This window comes from Hippichthys cyanospilos, chromosome 12 (assembly GCF_059441005.1).
Source record: "Hippichthys cyanospilos isolate Australia breed blue-spotted pipefish chromosome 12, RoL_Hcya_1.0, whole genome shotgun sequence".
Lineage (NCBI taxonomy): Eukaryota > Metazoa > Chordata > Actinopteri > Syngnathiformes > Syngnathidae > Hippichthys > Hippichthys cyanospilos.
The window spans coordinates 19,765,870-19,792,661 of NC_142380.1; the positions used below are offsets into that span (position 1 = coordinate 19,765,870).

Sequence of the window (26,792 nt, forward strand, 5' to 3'; positions counted from 1 at the left end):
TTTCACATGCAAAAAATACCTTGAAAATTAGGGCTGCACTATTATGGCCAAAATAATAATCACGATTATTTTGGTCAATATTGCAATCACAATTATTAATTACAATTATTCATCATGTTTGGTCGAACGTGTCTATTAATTGCACTTTAAAAAAAACAACACCAAAAAAACAAGCAGTATATACTGTACTGTATAAACAAGGCTTGATACTTAAAATAACAAACTAAAATAAATAAAGTAAATAATTACGGCAAAAACTTGCTGAGTGCAAACCATTGAAAATGAAGCCAACTTAGCACCAAGCACATACTACAACAGACCTGTAAGAACACCTACAGCAGCCTTATTAGTTTTTTTTGCAAGAAAAAAAAACTGTTCAAAAGTACCAGAATCACTCAAAGTGAGTATGGGCTTAGCAGTCAAAATGTCATTTTTGGTCATGTCAAACACAATTTGTTCTAATTTTTGCCAATTGGATTTTCCAAAATGGGTCTCAATTGACAGCTGGTACGGTATACTAGGAGCTGAGAAAAGCAGAGACTTTTGACATGCAAACATGTGGTAAACATTATCATCTAAAGACTTTTAATGTGGAATTGAAACCTGCTATCTCTGGAGCGCCAGTGAAACCAACTTCAGCATTGTCATCGCGTCCCACTCTTGACACGTGAAATAAGACGCGTGGAATCTCGCCAGCTAGTAGATTCAAATGATTGAAATTCACCCAAGCGTTTTGTTGTTGTTGTTGTTTTTTTTTTTTAAATCAGCGTTCTCGTCTCTGTGTACTTGCTTGCTGGTATTCACTGGTGAACACCAATGAGCAATAGATCGTCCGACATGTTTTCTGCCCGTCGCTTCCACGCAGTAAAGAAATTCCAGAAGGTAAGAAAATTTGGGCAGCCCAGACACCACGCGATGTGGCGCGGTTGCTGGAACGACGTCAGTTTGACGCGTGCAGCCAAGTCGAACTTGCGAGCACAATCCAAGATGGGGACGTTCCCAGTAAGAGATGGCTCATTTTGTGGCAACAGCATGCTTGTGGCAGATGCCACATGATGCCACACTTGTTGCCAACTGTTGCCACTCTTTCGAGGCATTTCCTTGTTCCCTCTGTGGCTTCACCTCTCTGATGCCAACTGTTGCCACCTTTTTTGATACCTTTCTCGAGGCATTTCCTGGTCCCCTCTGTAGCTTTAACTCCATGATTTTCTTTTTCGTGTTAGACTTGCTATGTATTGTTGTTGATTTGTATTGTTTTTATTTCACCCATTATTGAATGGATGCCTCATTCGTAGCAGCTGTCGTTATATTTTTCTCGATCTTTACTATAAATGTTTCTCATTGTTATATTTCATTTATTTATTTTTTTTAATGTACTGTTGTTGTAACTTACTTAGCGTGGACTGTGTTTTATTTCATTTATTTATTTTTTGAATGTACCGGTATTGTAACTTATTTAATGTGGACTGTGTTTTCATTTATTCACATTTGTTTTCTGTTCTGACACGCAATGGCCGGTAGAGGTCTCTGGCGTTTCCACGAGCTGCATGCAAAAGCCGGAAGAGGCGTCTCCAGAGTTGCCACCAGCTGCACGCAAAGCCGGAAAAGGCGTCTCCAGAGTTGCCACGAGCGATCAGTCCACAATAAATGAGTTACAATACCAGTACATTAAAATAATAAATAAAACAACTAAACACATTGATAATAAAGAGAGAGGAAAATGCAATGGCAGTTGCTACGAAAGATGCATCCATACAATAATGGGTGAAATAAAAACAACCATCCAAACCAACAACAATACATAGCATGTCTAACACAAAAAAGAAAAACATGGAGGTGAAGCTACAGAGGGGACAAGGAAATATCTCGAGAAAGGTATAAAAAAAAAAGAGTGCTGTTCCATTTCGGGCTGCAGTTTGGTACTTCACAAGTCGTGCTATGTTTAGCCGTATTTTATTTAGCAGTAACTCCCAGAGAAGATAACGCGTGCTTTAGTTCCTGGCTCACGTGCTGGAAAATTGTGTAAGGACTGACAGTGTGGCTTGAGTTGAGAGCACTGTTGGTGCCACACGTTGTTCTGTCTCTCTATGAAACTGTGTACTTTCATTGTAAGGATGTTGTCATTTATGATGATATGCCCAAAATGAGTTTGTTTGTTGATCCAACAACTTGTGACAGAGGAGAACCTGCTAGCTAATGTTAGCATGTTATATAGCACTGCCATGTATGTGTTTAGCTCATTCGCATTTTCGTTTGTGCCCTTTAGTATATGTTAGCATATGCTAAGGTTTTGCATCGATAACAACTCATTTGCATCAAATTGTTTTGTATTGACATGAATTGCATTTGTAATTCAGTTATGATATATTTAACGTAAATTGTTGAAGATCTATAATTCTCTCAAATGGGACTTACCCAAGTAACTGAGTCATAGTGATGCTTGATACTGAAGAGACACTTAAGTTTGGGCCATCAGAATAATGAACATCTGACCTTGCTTTGCGTGAGCTGATTCTGGTGGGCGATCTCTCGCAGCTTGTATAATGTGACGTTCTGCCCCTCGATCAGCTGATACAAATCCCGGGCCTTGGGGCGCAACTGATAATGATTAGAGCGTGCAAGCAAGTCAAACGCATTTTGTCCTAACACACTCACCTCCGTGTCTTTGGTGGTGATGGATTCCGTCAGGTCCTGGATGGTTCTCTCCTGACTTTGAGTGGCCTGGCGCAGCGAGCGAAGCTCACGCTCCATCTCATTCAGCTTCTCTTGCAACTTCTATGCACGAATGCCCAGATGGCAGTCAGTCTCATGCGGCAGGCCAGCTGTCGTTTTTCTCTCGATTGTTCTCACCATATTGTTGGAATCACTCTCGCTGATCCTGGCCTGCAGGGACTGGACCTGCAGCTGGGCCTTATTCAGCTCGCTGACACATTGACGGGCCGCGCACTCATATTGGTTCAGCTGGCTTTGTTGCTTCTCCACGAGGTTCTACGAGTGACAGAGCGGAGGTAAGAGAGCAGTGAAACTACATTATGGGGACAAAAGTATTGAGACAGCTTCCAAGAGTTGAGTTTTTTTGATTGTACATAACAACTATCAACAAAGTATCAACATAAAATGCCATCTTTTGAAATCATACTAATAATCTGATATCAAAAACTAATCGGTTGAGTTTCTAAATGATTGACAGGTGGCATATTGACCATTCGGTTCAAAGCATTCTGATAAGGGGGAAACTGGATTTTTAGGATAATACAATTGTATAGCCTATTAAATATAAAAGTATTTTTATGAACTTAAAATATTGTTCCGGAAGTATTTACTTGTTCAATAATTGTTTTGAGTGATTTTTGCATAAACACTTTTAAAATCCATTCTAATATGTCACATACCTCAGTGGTCTAATCTGATTAAAATTGAAAATTGAGCATACTTTCAACTATTTTGTACGCTGTAGTCGTAAGGACTGACATTGAAATGTAATTAAAAAAAAATAGACAACAGAAGTGGCATTGTTGGCGTATTACATAATTGTACATACATAAAAGTCTTAAGTGATCATTTGCTAAAAGTGTCTTACATAAGACATTGCTTTTATTACACACATGGGTTGCCTTGAGTGTAGTCAAAGTGCTGTGTACAAATATTATGTTTACATAACCCACATGTGCACTCCCCAGCACGGTTGCATCGGTGACTGACTCTGGAGTAGTCCGTACTTTTGGAATTGCTGAACCGGATTTGGTAACATCAGGTGTTTAGCTTTGCCTTGAAGGCGGACACAGAAATGAGACCAAGAGTAGCATCTCCCCCTCTCATGACCTACTTCAGTCAGCAGCTCTTATGCTTACTCTAGAAGATCTAAACAAATGAATCATAGTTGAATTGTGAATGCTGTCCTTGGATTCTGCCAAGTGAGATGTTAGATATTAGTCTAGTTTTCAGTTTTCTGTGCATTAACATGACAATGACCTTTTGGTGCACGCCGACACACACACACACACACACACACACACACACACACACACACACTAAGAACAAGTAGGCCATGTTGTGGCTGGAAGCTTACAGACTGCTAATATTCACTGTATTCTCTTTCATTTAAGACACAAAGCACTATGGCAGAAATCCTCTGCATACCCTGCTGCGTTGCAAACTTAGTCAAATTGATTGCTTGCTATTTGTTAGAAAGAATCAAAGAAAGGACGGAACGATTATTGGCTAGGTCGATCATCATCGGCGATTATGCATGTTTCCAAGAAACAACTTTATTCAGGCTTCTGATAGTCTTGATCAATGAGGGGCCTAGTTTTGCAGGGAACTCAAAGATGGATGACACTGGCAATCCTGAAGGTCAAGCTGTTGTACCTGATGCGGCTTTGGCGACAGACACTCGATATAAACATCCTCAGAATTGTCTTCCACATTATACCGGTTAAGGACACGGTTTGAGTCAAGATGCACTTGAATAAGGGGGGCACATTCCAGCTCAGGAGTCCCCACATGTCGGTACCCTTTGCCATCTGGAGTTCCAAAATTCAGTTGCAGAATTGAATCAGGGAAGTCCGAGCTTCCATGATTGGGGCCGCGTCGAAGCAACACTGGAAGTTTACTGCCCTTGGCACTTTGGACTGGCCGGTGGACAGAATAATTCTGCAGCAAACAGAGGGCCAGAGAGAGGCTTGGCCCCGGAGAAGCTCGACTGTCGCATATCTGGGAGTGACGCCAGGTTGAGAGTTCGTTCGAGTTGCCACGGGGTTGAACGTAGTCCTCGGTCGTCTCCAGGGACACCACAGAGGGACTGGATCCGGCTGTTCCCGCAAGAGTGCGCTCACTATCCGAAGTCCTCGACACATCCTGAGAACCAGGAACGAGAGTGGGAGAAGACGGCGGTTCATCCAATTCGTCCCCGTTTCCTTTGTCCTCAGCGCTGACACTGCCTCCGACAAAGCTAGCAGAATATCTGGTGGAGGGGCCGCAGGAAGTGCTACGTGCGAGCTTCCTGGGAACCTTACAAACCGCTTCATAGTCAGAGTCGGCCACGCGCCAGTGGGAACAGCCCCGGCATCTCCGAGGAGCGGCGGGCATACAACGATGGGAGGCTGCAAGTTCTGAGCCCGGCACGCCCGAAGACTGAGGATGCTGACGATGATGACAGTCTGCACCATCGTCGGCCCAAGATTCGTACAAAGAGTAGACAAGATCCTCCTGAAGCAGGGCGCAGTACTTGGCATGGACCAGGCCAGAAATATCCACCATCCCATCTCCCGCTGCATCTAGCTGATCGCCAAGAGTCCCGGTGCTCCCTGCCGAATTAGTCTTCCTGTACAAGCCACCAATGCACTGGCGGAGGCGATGTTTCTCCTGCAGTAGCCTCTGAAGCCTCTCAATAGAGAGGGCTTCTACACGGGCTATGACCGTATCGAAGCGGTACATGCGGTCCAGCATGAAGGCGCACTTGGAGCAGGCAAACTCCCCGCCGCCGTCCCGCGTCAACTCCCAGCCCAGAGCGTGCGACAGCAGAACCTGCAGGTTGAGCTTGGCGCTTGGGTGGAAGATCCACCGGCGCTGGTTGCCGTAGAGATCCCGACCGCAAATGCGACATGTCTCTTTCATCTTGGTGTCCAGCATTGATGAAGCTTGCCTAAGTGTAGCTCTCTGTACAGGATAGCCTTGCAGCTCAGTTACGAGCTTGCTCCTTGAGTTTTCACAGATATAACCTTGGTTTCATTATGTTATCCAGCACTGCTAAGAATTTAAATGATGAGCAACAAATCCTTGTCCTTCCACTCCAGTTAACCTTGTGTTGACAGTAAATAGGAGTGCGTCTAGTCAGCCATTACAATAGAACTGTACCAGGTGCGTCGTCTCTGGCAGGTTTTATCAGGTCCATAGCAACAGGCCCGGCGGCGTAACTATTATAAAAATGTCACGTTTTCAAATTCAAACCATGGTTGTTGGGGAAGCCAGCTCGCTGCTCTGCGCTATTCCTTCAGCCAACTGCCGCCACGGCTTCATCACGCCCGCACCGCACCGCACCGTCTAGCGATTTAGGACAGTCCCGCCGCCTCTTTTCTTGCGAATCCGCGCACCCGGGAATCCCGGAGCTCTTTTCCCAGTTCGAAGAAGGTTGCACTCCGGCGAACGCAGGCGCGAATCTTATTCTCATTTGAGAGACGATCGTTAGCACGACTCGACTGTCAGGTGCTACGCAGTGCCTGACATCTTCCGGGCAGATCAACTCGTTGAGTAGACTAGCTCAACCACACGCTCAGTGCCGGAGCGTACCATTCCCAGAACAAAAAGGGGTGGGTTCACAGACCGTGGTCGTCACACAGTCTACCCTTTACTCATAAAATAATTCAAGAAATACTCATTAAAGCAAGCCGCCTTTTCTATAAATAAAGAGCCTAACAAAGAGGCGCCGAATATTTGTCTTTGTTTGGCTTTACAGAAAAAAGACAGCGCTAAGTCTCGCTTTGTGTCGATTGCGTCCTCCTCCTTTTAATCGGCTGACTCAAAAAGTCAACTCCCGAGTAACATTAGTGACGCTCTAGAAATTTAACTACAGTGTCCGCATTAAGTTGTATCACTACATCATCGTCAAAGCAGAGTGGTTATATTATCTCAAGGCCGTCAAACAGTCCAGCACGTCAATTGTTTTGTACCATTGTAAATGGTTTTGCATCTTAAACCTGGGATTCCAACAACTGTGTGCAGTCCAAAAATGCTTTGAGCTAGTGTGAAGAGAATCATATATTAGGTTGTTATCATAATGTGCTTATTTCTTGTCTGGAATAGTGTGCATTGCTATCCATTTATGCAGTCCTAGTTCATCTCGTCCCGGTCCTTAGATAAAGCTGTTGACGCAGGAAAGTCTGAGCTGGGACCTTGGCCCAGCTGTTGGTGGCGCCCGACTGGCTCTTTTTGTTATGTCTTGTAATTTGCAATGCTTTGCTGAATGAATAAAAAGCAGGCAGGGACGCTTGAGCGACGAATAAGTGCTATTGGCAACGCATGAGTACGTACGCCAAGCTCTTCTCCCTTTGCCTGGGCAGAAAAAAGTCAATCTTGGCTGGTCTGAGTTACTGCTTTTGCTGCTTAGCAGCTAAGCTTGTCCTAGTCTTCTTTTAGAGATTTCTCTGACAGCAAGTTAGGGGCTTAAGGCCTGAAAGAAATATTTCACAGGATTGACAAAATGATTGAGAGTTACTATCCCAGTTCACTTTGGGCAAGAGGCGGGGTCCATCTAGAACTGAACTGTCACCACTTTGTCTATTTTCCTTGTTGCCTGAAGCAGAGATCCCCACAATGATGTGAGTGTCAACGTTAAACAACAAGGTCTTTCGCAGGCATCTGTCATCCATTTTCGAGCAGATGGTCACGCCGTCTTGCTGTGACTTTTGCACCCGAAAAAAACCCCAAAAAAACTCAATGATAATATTTAGCCTGTTTAGTGACTTCTGAATCCCGCCAGGGAAGATTTCACCTGATGGCCTCAAGGTCATTATGGCCAGTTGTTACATAACTATGTATATTAGCATTTGTATTGGTGCAGCTGCAGAGACCAACAAAACACAATACAATTAATTTATTAATTTTGTTCGGCCAATTTTGCCGTACAGCAGTACAGGTGAGAGCAGTCAAAACATGGATTGGGATCTAAATGGCACGGGTGTCTGAGGAACAAATCAGCTCATCTATCTGCAGGCTGCCTGAAATAGGAGTCAGTGTGAGATGCCGGCATGCATATACGACAGAGGGCACCCCTTTGTAGCGCTTACACATCGACTTTATCTCTGTAAACAGAACTCGCCTGGAGCGATATTGCTCTTTTTGACTTTGAGAACTCCGTTCAACACAAAACATTCAAATCATTCCTGCTCAGTGCTTATATTCAAATTGGGGGGGGGGGGGGGCATGAAGGCAATTCAGGGAGTGTGTGAGATTTTAACATACTTTATACATTTTTTTTTTAAATGACCATGTTCGATATGTATATATTAGCTGTTTGCCGGAATAATACTTTCCCTTCTTTTTTTTTTCAAATTAAGTGCAAATTTATTAGAAGAGGAAGCTACTTGTGTACAAGTACATGTCACAATACACACAGCATGAATAGGATTTGGTGAAGACAAGTGTACACAGCGAATCTAACTTTTGGTTTTTGGAACAGAGATCCACCTGACACATTGTGGTCGAACGTCAGTGACCTGACAAATTTCGCGCAGGGTTCCAATGAATGCACACAAAACATACTCCAAAATCTGCAGGTTTTTTTTTTTTTTTTAAATAGAACTCAAACAGAAGCCCCATATCCTACTGCATATACATACTGTATGTTGGAGGTTTGTGAAAAGAATTAAAATTTCACATTAAGACAAAACAAAACCTATGGACAAAACCAATGAACTGATCATTGACCCACGGCGGCAGGTGGAGCCACGCAAATCACTATTCATCGATGGGACTGAGGTAGAGAGGGTGAAAGCCTTCAAATTTCTTGGCACCTACTTCAGCAAGGATCTCACCTGGTCCCACAACACTCGACAGATCATCAAGAAGTCCCAACAGAGACTGTACATTCTGCGGAAACTTAAGAAATTTGGCATGTTAGCAAAAACTCTTAACAACTTCTACAGACACGCAGTCCAAAATGTCCTCTCCACCTCTATCACAGCCTGGTACGGCAACTGGACGGCACAAACAGGAAGGCTCTCAAGCGTGTTTGAAAAGCTGCCATAATGCAGATGCTACAGGAGCCTGAGGGCCAGGACCGCCAGAATGGCAAACAGCTTCTACAGACAAGCCATCCGGATTCTCAACAAATCCCTCACAAACTAATCTGTCTCCTACTGCGCGCATAAACAATAACGTGCACTAAAAAAAGTTTGCACTACATGATATTATGCACTACATTATTAGCAGCATTGTCTGTTTGTTGTTTATTGCTATTTATTTATTGCTCAATAATGGAACGTAGTCTGCTGCTCGGGGAAGTGAACAGAATAAGAATTTCATTGTATGGTACAACTATACATATGACAATAAATCTTTTGTTTATTATAAATTTATTATAAATTACAACTAATCACCATGCTGTATGTTTCTCATATTTATTATTGCTATATGGTGTTATCGTGACTCCTTTGCAAAATGTTGTATATGTTAATAATGCATTATGAGTGATGCAATATTCCGGTAGTGGGTGCTTGTTTTGGAATCATTAACTAATTCAATCTCAAAGACATTCTTTTATATTTTATTAGGTGTCTGAACATTCAATCTCAAGTATCTTATTCTGTTTTATATATATATATATATATATATATATATATATATATATATATATATATATATATATTTCACATTTTTTTCCAATTGTTAGGCTAATATAGGGTCTAAAAATGAATACAAATCACTAATGTAATTAATTACTAATCGCTACAGCTTTAGTACTTATTTATCTAAGGTAATTAATTACTTTTGTACTTAATTACCTAAAGCACTTTGGTAAATTATCTTTAGTATTTAATTAAAGCAAGAATACGAATGTTGCCATTTTTGATCCTTTTTTGGCCAATAAAAAAAAAAAAATAAATATGTTAATTGAATGTTCAGATTCTTAAAGTTCACTAACAAATAAATACATAAATAAATGAAATGTGAACCACATTTACTCCACGACTCTTCGTTCTCATACTATAACAGCCATGAAACCATTGGGTTTATAACATGGGCCATGATGTAGATGTGTTTTGCCTCAGTGGGTTGTTATGGCTGAGAATCATAATAAAGTGATCCCTCCTACTTCGCGGTCTCAGATATCGCAGTCTCAGTACTTCGCGGATTTTTACGGTGACGTAATGAATGACAACGTAAACTCATATTCAGTTTATTATCCTTTATGTTGATAACGCACGCTACTGTCTGTTTAGTAAGCGACGAGTGTTTATTCTGTTTATGTGTTCGTTTGTGTGTGAGGTTGCACTTTATAGTTAGTAGTTGTTAGTTGTTGCTAACCCGCTAATGTCGGCTAAAAATACAGTAAATTCATAGATTAAAGTTCATCAAGGGTTTATGTGTTAGTTTGCTGACTTTAACATTGTTGTTAATTTATTATTCAACAGATACTACATGATACACCATACATGAGCCAAAATAAATGTGAAGTTCAACGTGATGAATGCGTGCGTACTTTTTCACCGGAGTCTTGGTGCAGATAACCAGTCCTGAGAACAAATTCTCAACAAACTAAGTAATATTAGTTATTTAATGAATATACAATAATGTTAATAAGGATAATGTAATGTTAAATCATAGGAGAAAGGAAATAAAATACGCAAAAAATTCCCCCCGCCCCCCCCCAAAAAAAGGATCGTTTATGGTTACTGCGGCTATATTGGGGCGTACATAGAAATCTAGGAACTGACACCCTACTTCGAGGGTTTCAGACTTTGCGGGGGGGTTGAAGCTCCCTATTAACAGCGAAGTAGGGGGGATCACCTGTATCATCATTTCATCATACTACTTGCACGCAATTGCCCTTGTCACATTTTGTTATGTATGCCAAGATCCAGTGTGAATTATTTGAGCAGGTACATTTGCATGAACGCCCACCAAATGGATTTGATACTTAAATTGACAACACGCAGAGACACCTTGAAAACAAATCATAGCTTGCGCGACAACATAATATATGACAAATAATCTAATATTTGCACTGGTGGGCACTGTGAGCTAAAGCTCTGTCCTTTTGAAGCTTAGGAGCATATGAAGGAAGGAATGTGTCCTTCCCTAAGGGGTGTCACAGATAGCTCTTTGTGCGAATAAGAACCCTCTACAAAACATGCTTTCACTTTGTTAGCTTTGCCCTGGTTCGGAAAATTTGATGTACCGGTATTTGTCATTGAGCAGGAGGAGGCGAGCTTTGTCCACTTCCAAAATTAGCAATTTGTCTTAGGAGCGTTCAGGTTTTAACTGCACTTATTCTGTTACATGGCAACTTGGCATACCTGCATTTCCTGTTCGATGCGCAGCCTCTCATGCCCGAGTTCCTCCTGGTAGAACTGCATGAAAGAGAAACATTGTGCTAATATTTGCACCTCGTGGAAAACGAAAAACTACAAACGACATTTGTAATCTGAATGAAAGCCATACAAACAGCCTCCACTAAAACATTATAGTAATAGGAGTAAATGTGGCCAGCCACCTGTTTGTGCCAATGCGCACGTGCTTAGGCAATTCTTGGCACTGCTGAAAAAACCCCTTTGACCTACAAGGTTCAGCTGTAGAAATTAGGCTGAGCAATGTGACATACTGTTATGCTGCTTCAGAAGTTTCTTTTAGCTGAGAAGATATGCTGTGGATGAATGGAATGTGTTCAATGATGAATAATGAATGAATGATGCTTCCTTATTATTTTGAACGAATTCTCAGCATTGTTTCTATATACATTTACCAGCATTCACCAAATATAGTATGTACCCGTGTCCTTAATTTTAGAATCAAATTCTGGTCATTTCTATGTTAATAAGTATAAGACAAAACAACAGTTTGGAAACAGTGTAAAAACTATAGCAAAACATAAAATCTCATCTTCCTAAATTCTTCATATTTTCTTGTTTTCCTATCTGTAAATTATATACAGTGATCCCTCATTTTTTGAGGTTAATGGGGACGGGAATCCCCCCGCGATAAGTAAAACCCTCGAAGTAGTGCACCCACTTTTCACATAAAAAAACAAAACAAAACTGCTGGCTACAGGCAGTAGGCGGGAGATACCCTGAACTGTTTGCCAGCCAATCGCAGGGCACAGAGAGACGAACGACCAATCACACGCCCAATCACACCTAAGGACAATTTAGTATGTCCAATTCACCTGCCATGTATGTTTTTGGGGAGTGGGAGGAAGCTGGAGTGTCCGGAGAGAACCCACGCGGGCTCGGGGAAAACATGCAAACTCGACACAGGAAGGCGGGAGCCAGGTGGATTTTAACCGGGACCTTTGAACTGTGAGGCGAACGTGCTATTCACCGAGCCGCCCACAATGGAGAGTTTACACTTGAAATACCATTTTATTATAAAAGAAATCTAGGTAAGAGATTTCCAACGGTCTGGTGAACGTCTGCTCCTCACTCTGCTTCTGCCTTGACAATGTGTGTGCCTTTGATGGGGGAGCGTTTCATGACTGACATGGCGCATCCCAGTCCGAACGACGTGAAGGGTTGCCACGCCATGCCTGGCACTGCAAACATTGGCTCTGGTGTCTCTTAACAGCTTCTCACCCACACAGAATCCAAAAACGATGACGCAGTCCAGCTATAGTAGCGCTCTTTCGGGTCCAGGATGTAAGAGGGTCTCATTAAAATCTGGGATGATGAGTTTTGTCAGTGGCGCACTTAGATCCAAATTGAATGGATGGTGTCGGATTCTATGGACTGCTCAGCTCTTCGCAACCTTCCTCCAACTCTCAGAACCCCTTCATCCTTATCATATTCAGGAGATAAGGAATTCAAATGGCTGTTGTTTGGTGATGATCGTTCTGCAACGAGTGCCTTGACCTCTTCGGGAAAGGTCTCAGATTGTACCTGGCAGGTTGCTGAGGAGCTTCTCAGCTTCAAAGTACTTGGCAGCATTATTAGGCAGGCAAGACTCTCGGACAGCCACCACATGTAGGGATGTAGCTGTAGCCTTCCATGTGGAAAACATGTTGACATCAGGGAGTTGAAGATCAGAGCTGATAGTCACAAAACAAAGGGTTTCCTCAAATCACTATCCTGTGGCTCGGGATAGACTGTTGGTCTGATTGGCCAATGGTCCTCAGCATGGCAAAGGACCTTGTTTAGGTCCTTGGTGCCAACGATGTGGTTGGGAAAGCTTCTTCAGTCTTGCCCCGGGTGATGTCGTCGGCTGGGTTATTTGCACTATCCACATATTTCCGATTGCCTACTTAAGTAAGGTTCTAGATTTCTGCCACACAAGTGCCCACAAACACTTTATAATGGCAAGATTTGGATTTAATCCAGTGGAAAACAGTTGTGGAGTCGTCCCAGAGAATACATTACTAATGGGCAGTGGCGGCCCGTAACTTTCACATGTACGCCTTCTGTGATGTCAGACTCTCGAATAAATAACCATCATGCGCACAAGTACGCATTACTGGGCTACAAAGGCTATTTTCCAGAGCTGTTTAATGTCAATAAACCCGCATCAGCCATTAAAACTTGTCATTACACGAGATGCTGTCAAAACTTTAAAAAATTAATAATAATTTAAAATAAATATCCACGAAAATTGTATGAACTCAAAATTATAAATCTACAAATCACAGTTTAAAATAAGAACATTTTATTTCTTTACTATTAACTGAACATGAATGAAATAAAATAACACAATATTAAAAAAACAACAACCAATAAATACAGAAAAGGCTTGCACTCACCAAAACAAATGGCGGTCACAATCGAGCAGTCTTTTCAATATCTCCCGAGTTTTCTTGACCTCTTCATGCTCTCTTTGTCTTCACTGAGATGTACAGTGTACCCACTCGGATGTTCCCAAAAGTTTTTTAAAGCAGCATAGCGCATTGAGGAGCTCTCTTTACCTTCGAACTGAAATGTGCAATATTGTATATCCACTCGGGTGTCCCCATAAGTTTTTAAAAGCACCGTAGCGCGTATGTCAAGCCATGCTTTGGTGTCTCGTTGCTGCCTTGGTTAAACAATTCAAGTTTGCGAATCCAGTGTAGCTAAATCCAGTGTAGCTAAATCGATCCTTTGTAAACAAATAGCATTCCCAGCAAAACTATTTGCCAGAGTTAGCTCACGCCACTGGTAGCCCAGTCAGAAAAATGAAGTCAAGACAGATTAGCTAATAGCTACTACACCCTTAAAGCGATCAGCCAAAGCCAACACCGCGTAGCTTGCTTGTTGAGCATTGCACCGCCGTCTTGCAGTGAGCATCCACTCTCGTTACGTTCAACGTGAGGCCTCCAGATGGCGATCTTATGACTCAATTGGCTATTATAGCTGTCTATTAAGTTATATGGGCCACTCACACATCCATCTGCGCTTGTGCAAAAGCCCGCAACTGTTGAAGCGAATGCCCTAGCGCCTCCACGAGCAGGAAGATTACATACAGCCTGGCGATACGTTAGCTGAATTCTAACTGGATAAAATCTCCAACGTAAAACTACAACACGAGACGGAGCGTAACCAAATGGATAAATATGACATGAAAAGAACAAAATATGGAGAATTTTATAAAAAAAAAAAAAAATAATAAAAAAAAAAAAAAATATATATATATATATATATATATATATATATATATATATATATATATATATACAGTATATGATACAATTAAAATGACTTTAATTATAGTTATAATTTATTATAGTTATGATAATAATGTCAGGTTATGTCAGGCCAGCAGAGAAGGCCTTGCTGGCCCTGACGGTCCTCCACTGCTAATGAGTAAAGTCAGCTAAGTCTTGAGGAAACTAGCTAATTGAGCACCAGTGAGTGCAGCACTCAACTCTAACCGTGGCATGGGTAGTTGCTTCTTTGGTGCCACATGAGCTCTTGCCAAAATAAAGCAAACGTAAACTTGGCCTTGTACAGCTTCTGTCCGTAACCAGGCAATGGACACATTAACTTTTTTAGAGGCATCACAGAAGATGTGAAGATCTACACTTGATCGAGGGTTGTCAGCTGACGCTGGTTCCAAACTGGGGATTTCCATTCGGATTAGGTCAGGAATCTCTTGCTCCCAGGCAAGCCACCTGCCTCGTAGACTCTGTGGCTGGGTAAGATCATCCCAGCCTAACTGCTGTTTCCATAGATCCTGAACCAGAATCTTGGCTCTTGTGATGAAAGGTAGGATAAAGCCTAGTGGATCAACAAGGTGCTTAATGACTGTCGTCCCGTTGCTAGCCCACTGCCGTATCTCGAAACCACCAACGTGGAACACTTGACGCAGATCATCAACAAGGATTTTTGCTTCCTGCTTTGAATGTGTGCTTATCAGACAATTGTCCACATAAAATTAGTGTACGACACGATCAACAAGATGACCGTTGGTCTCACTTGTGTTCTTGATATTTCGCCGCAGCGCATAAATGGCACAGCAAGGGCTACAAGTGGTGCCAAAAGGCAGAGCTCGACAATCATAGATTTTGGGTTTGTCAGTCCTCTTCACATCCCTTTAGATCACAGGTGTCGGACTCCAGCCCTCGAGGTCCGGTATCCAGCATGTTTTCAATTTTTCTCTCCCCAACACACCTGATTCAAATGATTCGCTTATTAGCAAGGTCGACAGGAGCTTGAAAATTATCCTAATCATTTGAATCAGGTGTGGTTGAGTGAGAAAGTTGGAAAACATGCAGGATAGCGGCTCTTGAGGACTGGAGTGTCACGTTCTATCAGTTTTTGTTGTGGGTTTAGGGTTGTGTTGTTTCGGGTATAGGTTCTCTGTTTCCCCCGCGTTTGTCGTCACTTTGATTAGCCTCACCTGTCACTCGTGTGTTCCAGCCTATTGTTTCCACCAGTCAGGATATAAACCAGGATTTGGAAATTCAGGATACAGTCTTTTGGATTTGCTGCACCACATGATGTGGTACTGTCATTTAGAAGTATTGCAAGGTCATTTGAAACTCGAAGGCTGGAGTGTTCAGGATGGCACCTAATTCACTTTGGACAAGTGACTGTCCATACTTGTCTTGCAGAGCTTGCTATAGTGTAAAGTCTCTGATCATACATATAGGCCTTGGTGAGCTGGAGTACGCTTGGTAGTTTCAAGTGTCCGAGTACCACTTGATATTCATAATGCTCGTTCCGCTGGAAATTTTTATTCAATGAGTTGTCAATTGCCATCTTCAGTAAAGCAAAGTCACTTTCCCGACCAGTGTTGAAGGATGGGATTATAGGTTTAAGGATTTCATATAGTGGTATAAAATGTGGAGGCATGTTAGCCAACTGTGGTTGAAGTGGCAGGTTGCGGCAGGACTGGAGAAGAGTACGACTCCAGTGGGACAGGGTAAAGGCTGCATTGGAAGTATAGTAGTTCCCGGGTACCATACTAGAAGGTAAGACTGGAGGTGATGTGGTTGTAAACAGTGGCGGCACAGGTTTCATGCTGTGTATTAGGTGGTACCATTTGTTGCACTGGTTGCTGGACTGCATGTAGCGTTGGAGGAGGAGGAAGAGCTATTTCAGGTAGGGATGCCAATGTTTGCAGTGGAGCCGTGAGAACAACCGGAGGTGGAGTTGTTGGGCTGCTTGCAGTAAAATCACCCGATAGGCATGGTGAGGGTCTGGCGCCATCTGTCTCTTGGGCTTTCTCTTTAAGGAGAGGTGACCATCTTACATATGGCTAACTCTCGCTCTTGCTTCTTGAGTTGTCGGCGTCTTTCCAGTTGTATTTTTAGAAACTCCTGTGTCCTAATAGCTTCCTCCTGCATCCTTTGGGGCTCTCTAGCTTCAGTCTTCAGTCACGGACCCTCATTTATCGCGGTAGATACCTTCCAGAGCAGGCCGCGATAGCTGAAAATCCGCGAAGTAGCACCCACTTTTCAAAAAAAAAAAAAAAAAAAGAATTAAACGTAAAAAGTCTTCATGCTATACATATTTAAGACAATTATTACTGCATTACACCTATTTACTTAAATCTTAAATTATTAAACCTTATACACTGTACAGTAGTGAACTTGAGAGTGAGAGCGAGAGAGAGAGAGAAAGAGAGAGAGAGAGAGACTGCTGCGCTGGAGCACTCATCCACAAAGCAACTTAGATCAAAGAGCAGTTGAACTCATATGGCTCGACAACGTGGCTTTTATTTTCCTTACAACATGACTGAACGTGGCAACTCCAAAACAATAAACTGAACCGTATTTCTATTAATGCTCGCGCCGTCTTCGCCCGCCAATACAATGTAAACAAGCCCCCCGCTTAGCTGTTCCATGACATGCCCGCTCCAACCAGAGCACACAAAGGGCTTCCCCCTGCTTACACACACATGGATGCAATCACCCTCATGCACATCAACCCAGCGGCAACAAGAAATTTACAACAGAACTGTTCCCCTTTTCCTTTGAAGTCTTGCACAGCTACGGTCCGAACGTTGTATTAAAGTAGTTAAATCTTAAATTATTAAACCTTGTACACTGTACAGTAGTGAACGGACGGTGAATTAAAGTTTAATCTGTACATGATTAAAGATTATTACAATGGAGAGTTTACTCTTGAAATACCATTTTATTGTAAAAGAAATCTAGGTAAGACAACGATCTGGCGAAGGTCTGCTCCTCTGTCCCTCGCGTGTGCGCGAGTTTGCCTTTTGTGGGTGCGCTTCATGAGAGCAGGAGATGGGGCAGGAGTAGATAAAAATTCCACAAGCACACGTCATATACCTCATGAAGCGCACCCTGATGCCGTTGTTGTCAACACACACGCAGAGGAGGCAGAGACAAAAGGAGCAGAGATGACATTCACCAGACCGTTGGAAACCTCTTCCCCAGATTTCTTTTGACCGCGGCTGCGCGAGACGTCAAAAGAAAGGGCTTCTTCTGTCGGCAGTTGGCAATCCAGATTGCTAAAGCAGCTTCCATACGGACGATCATTTTATTACAAGCCGTAACAACTGGCTTCGCCGAATTGCCAAAGGTGATGGCAGCCGTCGTCTAATGTTCGCCTCGTCCTCAATGTAGCGAATGGTAGATTTGTTCACTCCCAAATGGCGGGCCACGGCCGTGTAACTTTTCCCTTTGAAAAGTATCACCTTCTCAACAATTTTCATCATTTTTTGATGGCATTTAGGCTCAGTACAAAAGTTCAATATGTAATGCTATCTGCGTAATGGACAAAAAATCCGCAATGTGGTAAATCCACAAAATGGAAAAATAATCTGCAATGTGGCGAATCCGCGATAGTGGAACCGCAAAGTGACGAGCATTCACTGTAATACAGATTAAATGATTCGTACTGTTTTTAGACTTAAGCCAACCTTACACTGGATGTGTGATGAGCTACATTTAGAAATACATACCGTAAATTCCAGACTATAAGCCGCTACTTTTTTCCAAATCTTTCAACCCTGCGGCTTATTCAGTGATGCGGCCAATTTATGTAATTTTTCTAACGGCCGCTAGGGGCGCTCGAATAGAAAAGGTAAGATTAAGATTAGACCGGTGGAATATATGCGTCGAGGAAGACTGCAACTTCCTGTCTTGTGCATAAATTAAATTAGCGTGAACATACCCTCATCATGGAAAATGCAAAAAGAAAGGCATATGACGGAGGACAAACTTCCATTCCAGCTGTGATTCCTGGGGGCACAACGAAGTATTTGCAGCCGCTTGACATTAGTGTGAATCATGCATTTAAAGTGGCGCTCCGTGTTGAATGGGAGAATTGGATGACCAGGGAGTGAGTGACGACGTCTATATAACAGTTTCATTCCGACACTGAGGAAGATGACTTTGATGGCTTCAGTTCAAAGGAGGAAGATGAAGACGGCTTACCGTGATTTTTACCAGTATGTTCTTTTAACAGACCTGTTTTACCAGACCTGTTATACTGTGTTACTAGCGTGTTGCTACCATGCTGCTTGCGTGTTGCTACCATGTTGCTAGCGTGTTGCTACCATGTTGCTACCGTTTTACTGCCCTGTCACAGGCTTCAGTTCAAAGGAGGAAGATGAAGACGGCTTGCCGTGATTTTTACCAGTATGTTCTTTTACCAGACCTGTTTTACCAGACCTGTTATACTGTGTTACTAGCGTGTTGCTACCATGCCGCTAGCGTGTTGCTACCATGTTGCTAGCGTGTTGCTACCATGTTGCTATCGTTTTACTGCCCTGTCACAGGCACAGTTTGGGAAGAAAGTTATATTATTATTGTTAAGTTATATTATTAAAACTTTGAAAACTCTCTCTGTGTACCGTCTTTCTTTGTAAATATGTTTACATGTTTTAATGTGGGCACATGCGGCTTGTATGCAGGTGCGGCTTGTGTATGTACAAAATCGGTTTTCCTCTAAAATGTAGTGGGTTGCGGCTTATAATCAGGTGCGCTCTATAGTCCGGAAATTACGGTATTTCCAGTTACTGTATGTTGTTTAGAGTAATATAAAAGTAATGCAATAGTAGTGTAATGCATTACATTTACATTTATGGCAGAACTAAAAATGTGTATCTGTGCGTCAAAATCCGGTTTATGTGGCTGATGGATCAATCTTCCTCGAATGGTGTTAAGTTAAAAAAAAAATACAATTTTTGAAGTTATCGTTTATAGAACGCACCCATAATTTTGGCCTTCATAAAAAAAAAAAAAAGTGTGTCTTATACTTGGGGAATTACCGTATATTAGTGCTGCCACAATCAAATATTTTTAGAATAAAATTTTTGCAGAATTTTTTAGAATAATTTTTTTGCAGAAAATGGTTCTGAAAAATGTGAATAGTCAAAAAAAGTCAAGACTTGACAGCACTATGACAAAAGCAGGTATGCTAAAAAAGGCGAGTGTACCTCAACATCCTTGTCCTTCTGCAGCAGAGAGGAGGACAGGTGATGAAGCTGGTCCTCTAGTTCCGCCACCCTGCATGTCAGGCTCGTCTTCTCCCCGCACAACTCTGTGATGAAGGCCTCCTTCGACTCAAGCTGTTTTGACAGCTCCTCGATTATTCTGAACATGCAAAGACAGATGGTTACTCGGCATCCTTCCGTGTCACGGCACAAACACTAATCAATACAGAAATACATGTGATTGAATATCTGTAGACTCTTGAAAGATATGTCATAATGTGTCTTTGGGATTGAATGACTAATTTATTTTTTAAACATACAGCATTCCCTTATTTATCACGGGCATTATGTTCCCACAAATACTTGCAGTAACTGAAATCTTTGAAGCAGAGATTGGTCTTTTTGTGCTTTTTTGGGGATGATCATGTTATGGTCTTATCTCATGACTTTTTTTTTTTTTTTTTTTTTTTAAATAGTGGTCCCTTGTTTAGTCAGGGGCTACAATCCCAAAATTAGCTGAAGTAACCAGAATCCATAAATTAAAGATTGAACTTTTTTTTCTTTTGTTCGTTTCTTTTGTTAAAAAATTGTGTGGTTTTTTTTTTTTTGGTCTGGTCTCACTTTGGAGGAGGAAAAATGTCAAGAAAAGTAACGATATACATAGTTGTAAGTGAAAATTCATGAAGGGGAATAAAATAAAATTGCAATTTTTTTGACTGGTCTGACTTAAAAGGAAGAAAAACTGCATGAGAAATGTCTTGTAAACCTGCAATAGAGAATGTGATGGTCATAACTGATAATTGTCGAACAAGCAAAACAGCAGTAACCTGACCGGTACCATATAGCCCAGGGAACACACCTGTCTTGCTTATTGTCGGATGAAGGCCTCTCATCCACAGCGGCATCTTGGGAGAGCTTGCAAGCGTGGGACCATATTGCCTGGTTGCGCGTTAACTGAGCCTCCTGGAAAACCAGACAGACGCTGAAGACATGAGCGAACATAACTGTGGTTGCATCCATGACATGCAAATTCACCTCCTGGAGGAACTTGATCTTGCTTTCCAGCACTTGCTGCATTTGTTCAATCTCCCGTTGCCTATCGTGACATCGTCTCTGCACTTCTTCTTCATTGTGGTTGCTCAAGCACTGTGCTGTTGTGCTGGATGGAGGTTTGAGAAAAAAATAATCAAACGAGAACATCAGTTTGTCATCAGCTACAATTTGAAAGGGGTGATCCAATACCGCCCTACTTAGAGCCAAGCCAATATTATTCGAGTAGCCCCATTGGGTCATGCCATGATATACCCAAGCACATGTGTAGTTCGCAAACGTTTATTCTTAAACATAAATATGTATACTCACTGGACATGTCATTAGGCATGCCAGGAGACTCTATCGATACGTGGAAATATTTAGGAAACGAAACTGTAGCTGCAGACAATTATTTCCCCATTTGGTTTTGAAGTGACTTTAAAACTACAGTAGCTATTTTTGCTGGCTAAAACAGCCCGTTTGAGTAAGTGCTTTGTTCAAATGTGATCAGTAAGCAGAGCAGCTGTGTCATCTGACTCATTTACATTTATACAACCGCCTTTAAAAAGTCATCCAATGGCTAGGGCGAGACAAAATAGGGCAGTTGGGAGGTAGTATGTAGTGCTGCAAGCCGCTAACATTGGAGTGTCAGCTAATTGTTGCCAACATGTTGTTGCAGTGTAATACAATGTCATTGTGTAAACATACCATACGCTTAGAATTTACGGCCATGTTTTCCTCTTAGAATTTGATGCCTGGAAGGCATCTTCCTGTTCGTATCGCACACTTTTATTTTTCCTTCGCACTTCCGGTTTTGCAGTAAAAGGTAAAAGTAAAAGGTAGCTTGATTTGTCTGTTGGCACGTAGCTTTGAGTTTGAATGGCAGCCAGAAAGTCCCTCCGAAGAGGCAAAAGCTCTTACGGTGACGGTGATCCAGGTGTATGTAATTATGATGAAAGTGACGATGATGGCAATGATTGACAATGTCGCTCATTAATAAAAGATCAAAATTCACCAGTAAAGCGTCAACCTTGATCAGGGGGTCTGCTACAGTAAGAGCTTACCTCTGCTCCTGCCGAGCTGCTCAATAACGACGTGGCGCTACAATGACTAAAGGTGGAGCTACAACGGCTAAAGGGTGGGCAGCAACGGCGGCTAATGCCGTAGAGCTACAACGGCGAAAGAACGGTGAGCGAACAACTAAACTACACGGAAAATGGACGGCATCGAAGAGCAAACTCTAAAGCCAGTAAGCAAATGGATGGTGCAAGCGCCGTCGCTTGATAAAGGAACTGTTGACAGCATATCAACAGATGAATGTGAGTTAAGTGAGCTGAGCAAACAGCAGGATACATCAGGGTCAACAATATCTAGGCAATCGGAACGGCCTCATGTGCTAACGGAAAAAATGCTAGCCTACCAACGGGACGAGATGATTAACAGAAATAAACGGTTGCTTGGTATTTATGAGCGATGGAAAGAACTTATCAGAACATCTAGACAAATGTTAAAGACGGACTTATCAGAGCAAAGGCTGTGTTCAATGGAGGACAGTTGTTGAGCCATCGGAATTTGAGACGACGAAGTGGCCACGCCCATTGACGAAAAGTTGTAAAATTGGAGCACCTTCATGTTCCATGCCTTCATGTTCCATGCCTCAACGCTATTTTGGCCAATTTTCAGTTAAATTGCTCAAACAGGATTAGCGCAGTGCAAAAATTGAAATATTAAGGTTTCTGTCACTGGTGACCCTGGAAGCCCACGCACAATAAGCAAAACAAACTTTGCTATGGATGCTTAAAGGTGGGCCACAATGCAAAAGATTGTCGCCATCGTCACATTTGTGACAATTGCTAAGGAAGGCATCCTACTGTTTGCATGATAACAATTACAAGTTTAGAGAAAGATCTCCTATCCCTGGTAACATAACTCAAAGCAGTTCAAATCCTGATATAACAGTCAGACACAATTGCGACAACTCTCAATATACTTAAGGTGGGTCAACCAAAAAGCACATCCATGATAGTTCCTGTATGGGTGTCTACGGTACAAAATCCATTAAAAGAACAGTTAGTGTACGCACTATTGGATACACAAAGTAGCAGCACATTTGGCAGTGAAGAAGTAACTAGCCAATACAAGCAGATGTTCAACCAGTTAAATTAAAGTTAATAACCATGATGGGCATTCACTCCATCATTAAAAGTTACAGAGTATCTGGCTTACGTGTGAGAAATTACATGTCAAACACCTACATTGATCTACCTCCTTCATATACGAAGGACTATATCCCAATTAATTATGACAACATACCCACAAGTGTCACAGCAAAGCAATGGCCACACCTCAAAGACATAACAGACAAAATGCTACCCCTTCTAAATTGTGATGTTGGACTTCTAATTGGATTTAATTGCCCTAGAGCTCTAGCGCCTCGAGAGATTCTTCTAGGAGACGACAACAAGCCCTATGGTGTGTGCACAGATCTCGGATGGAGTATTGTTGGTGGCTCCACATGTGCACTCACAGAAGTAGAATCTAGTTTGTGCTACAGAATTACTATAAAAGAATTAGCCTACATAACCTCAACAGCAGTTATTAATGTGCTAGAGTCAGATTTCAAGGATTGTAAAGCAAGCGATAAAACGGTATCACAAGAGGACCTAGTGTTTTTGGATAAACTCAAGGAAGGGATAAGGCGAAACGAGTAAGGACAACTGTGAGATGCCTCTCCCATTTAAACAAAGGCCACATTTACCCGATAACAGAAAGCTTGCTGAAATCAGACTTGAACACTTGAAACGAAGGTTCCGTAAAGATGAGAAATACAAAAAGGACTACATAGCATACATGAAAGACATTATAGACAGGGGCGATGTTGAAGAAGTACATACAGACGGTAAGGTAAGGTAAAGGTGAACAATGGTACATCCCCCATCATGGAGTTTATCAGCACAGAAAGCCCACAAAACTCCGTGTTGTGTTCGACTGTTCAGCCAAACATGAAGGTACAAGTTTGAACGATCATCTCCTTCATGGACCAGACCTAACAAATAATCTAACGGGCATTCTACTACGATTCAGGCAGCATCCTATTGTGTTAATGTGCGACATAGAAAAGATGTTTCATCAATTTCACGTCCAGCAGTCTGACAGGGACTACCTGCATTTCTTGTGGTGGAAGAACGGAGACACAGATAGCCAACCACAAATATATCGAATGAATATACATCTTTTTGGCGCAACATCCTCGCCAGGATATGCGAATTATGGACTAAAGTATTTAGCTAAAGAGTGTTGTCACATACACCCATTTGGCTCAAGGTTTATACAAAGGGATTTCTATGTGGACGACGGAGTCACAGGAGCAGACACTGTTGAAAAGGCAATACAGTGCGCCCGAGAGGCCATGGAAATATGTAAGCTAGGAGGGCTTCGTCTTCACAAATTCATCTCGAACAACCACTCAGTCTTACAAAAAATTCCACCTTCTGAACGTACTATAGACACAACCACAAAGGACCTGACGTTTAAGGATATGCCACTGGAACGAACCTTAGGCATTCTATGGAATATCAAAAGGGATGTCTTCAAATTTAATAACACTTTCGAAGCTCAGCCAGCAACTAGGCGAGGCATATTATCGACTGTCGCATCCATTTATGACCCCCGAGGCTTCTTGGCACCATATCTGCTCACTGGAAAAAGAATCCTACAGGAAATGTGCCGTCAAGGCATCAAATGGGACGACGACCTACCAGACCAAGGTGGGAAAACTGGAAACAGGACTTTGCCAACCTCGACAAGGTAAACATAACACGCCGTTACCTGCCTGATGGCTTCGGAGAGCTAGAAGAAATACAATTGCACCTCTTTTTGGATGCGAGTACACGTGGTTATGGACAGTGCACTTATTTAAGGGCCATCAATGGCAAAGGAGACATTTACTGTTCGCTAGTAATAGCAAAAGTCTGTGTTTCTCCTAGTAAACTAACTACAATTCTCACACTTGAGCTAACCGCAGCCGTAGTTTCAGTCTCGGTAAGCAACCTGTTGAGAGAAGAACTTCTCTATTCTGAAGTCAAGGAATATTTTTGGAACGACTCCAAGGTAGTCTTAGGCTAACAATCCATTGACGCATTCCTAAATGCGTTAAGGTGCTTTATTGCAATCAGAGGTGCAGTCCGCCACGTTCATTGCGATAAAGGTAACAATTTTGCTGGTGCACAAAATGAGCTAAGGGCAGCATTAAAAGAACTGGACACTCAGTTTGGCTGCATTTTTAGCCCAAAGGCAGTGTGACTTCATAATGAATGCCCCCCACTCCAGTCATGCAAGTGGACTTTGGGACAGTCAAAAATGTACTGAATACCACTCAGTCACTTGCCTATGGTAGACTCAACGATGCTTTGTTAAGGACCTCCTTCTACGAAGCCATGGCAGTTGTCAACAGTCGCCCGCTGACCGTAGATAACCTCCACAACCCTGACAGTTTGGAACTGCTCACGCCTAACCACCTTCTGCACGTAAAATCCAATGCTGCACTGCCCCCTCCTAGAGCTTTTCCCAAGGAGGACCTATATGGAACGAAAAGATAGCGTCGTGTGTAGTTTTTGGCTGAACAATTCTGGTGCAGGTGGAGACGGGAATATCTACACAACATAATTGCCAGGCAACGTTGGCACTCCCCAAAGACTAACATAAAAGTAGGTGATGTGTTGGATTTTGATGAACACTTACCCAGGGGGGAGTCAAGAGTCTTTGAGACTTTCCCTGGGAAGGACGGACTTGTAATAAGAGTCAAAATAACATATGGCGATAAGAAACTGAACAACAAAGGACAACGTACAGCGAGGCCTATTGTTTATGAGTGTCCTGTGCAAAAGTTAATTCGGATATTAGAATGTTCTCAAGTTAATAACTAGAACTGATTATTTGTAGTAGGAAATTACTTGTAGTTATTTGAATGTAACAACACTAATAATTAGGTGGGAGTGTAAATAACCATACGCTTAGAATCTACGGCCATGTTTTCTTCTAAGAATTTGATGCCTGAAAGGCATCTTCCGGTTTGTATCGCACACTTTTATTTTTCCTTCGCACTTCCGGTTTTGCAGTAAATATAAATGGTAGCTTGATTTGTCCGTTGGCACGGAGCTTTGAGCTGGAATGGTAGCCGGAAAGTCCCTCCGGAGAGGCAAAAGCTCTTACGGTGACAGTGATCCAGGTGTATGTAATTATGGTGAGAGTGACGATGATGGCAATGAAAGACAATGTCGCTCATCAATAAAAGATCAAAATTTACCAGTAAAGCGTCAACCTTGATCGGGTGGTCTGCTACACAGCGTAATTACCGTGCTTTCACTAAATATAACATGCACCTGTGTATGACGCACCCTTCTTTTGGGGGTCAAATTCTGGTATTTCCGAGTTACTGTGTGTAAGACGCACCAATAATTTGGCAACATATGTAAAAACTAGAGTGAAACAGATACAGCCAATATAAAAATGCACACCTGTGTGTTAAAACTCGGCTTATGTGGCTGACAGATCAATCTTTCTCAAATGGTGTCCAAAAAAATGAAATAAAATAACATTTTTAAGTTACCGTTTATAGGATGCACCCATGCATCAGCTTTCATTTCTGGGAAAAAAGTGTGTCTTATATTTAGGGAATTATGGAAAGTCATTTTTAAGCATGCTTAATTAAATGTAATGTTGTTGATGAGTCAAGTGAGCCGTTGCGTCGCGGAATGCTGTGAAGGGAATCATATATCAGGTTGTTATCATTATGTGCTCATTTCTTATCTAGAATAGTGTGCATTGTTATCCATCTATGCAATCCTAGTTCATCTCGACCCAGTCCTTAGATAGAGCTGTTGACTTAGGAAAGTGTGAGCCGGGACCTTGGCCCAGCTGTTGGTGACGCTCGGATGGCTCTTTTGTTATGTCTTGTAATCCAAGCTTTTCCCTTTGCCTTGGCGGAGAAAAGTCAATCTTGGCTGGTCTGAGTTACTCTTTTGCTGCTTAGCAGCTAGACTTGTCCAAGTCTTTTTTTAGAGATTTCTCTCACATTCTAACTTGGTGGTTAAGAAGCCTTTTCTTCGGTGGACGATCGACAACGAGTGCACCAATTGGTATACCATCGGACTCCGTTGGATTCTGGAAGCCCTCCTTTGCACGAGGCCAGACGTCGGACACCGCACACCGGAGGAATGCAAACACCATCCAACGAA

At 42.2% G+C, this 26,792-nt stretch overlaps 2 protein-coding genes across 10 annotated transcripts in view; both read right to left on the reverse strand.

The window, feature by feature from the left end:
* The window catches only part of LOC148415246 (myomegalin-like), a 42,338-nt gene extending 36,047 nt beyond the window's left edge, over positions 1-6,291 (reverse strand). For 6 of the 9 annotated variants that reach the window (XM_088428810.1, XM_088428817.1, XM_088428811.1 and 3 more), the window contains exons 1-4: positions 4,369-6,291; positions 2,851-2,988; positions 2,656-2,775; positions 2,494-2,586 (exon numbers count right to left, since the gene is read on the reverse strand). In XM_088428810.1, coding sequence (XP_088284936.1) covers positions 2,494-2,586; positions 2,656-2,775; positions 2,851-2,988; positions 4,369-5,631 — 1,614 coding nt within the window. In that variant the 5' untranslated portion in view covers positions 5,632-6,291. Of the gene's footprint in view, positions 1-2,493; positions 2,587-2,655; positions 2,776-2,850; positions 2,989-3,665 lie in introns of all 9 variants that reach the window. The other 3 variants (XM_088428814.1, XM_088428815.1, XM_088428816.1) reach the window with 3 other exon arrangements.
* A 1,649-nt stretch (positions 6,292-7,940) lies between these two features.
* Positions 7,941-26,792, reverse strand: part of LOC148415247 (myomegalin-like) — a 47,084-nt gene continuing 28,232 nt past the window's right edge. The window contains exons 6-10 of the mRNA XM_088428819.1: positions 20,560-20,683; positions 20,384-20,487; positions 19,528-19,684; positions 11,016-11,069; positions 7,941-8,595 (exon numbers count right to left, since the gene is read on the reverse strand). Of these exons, the coding sequence (XP_088284945.1) occupies positions 8,455-8,595; positions 11,016-11,069; positions 19,528-19,684; positions 20,384-20,487; positions 20,560-20,683 (580 nt within the window). The 3' untranslated portion in view covers positions 7,941-8,454. The remainder of the gene's footprint in view (positions 8,596-11,015; positions 11,070-19,527; positions 19,685-20,383; positions 20,488-20,559; positions 20,684-26,792) is intronic.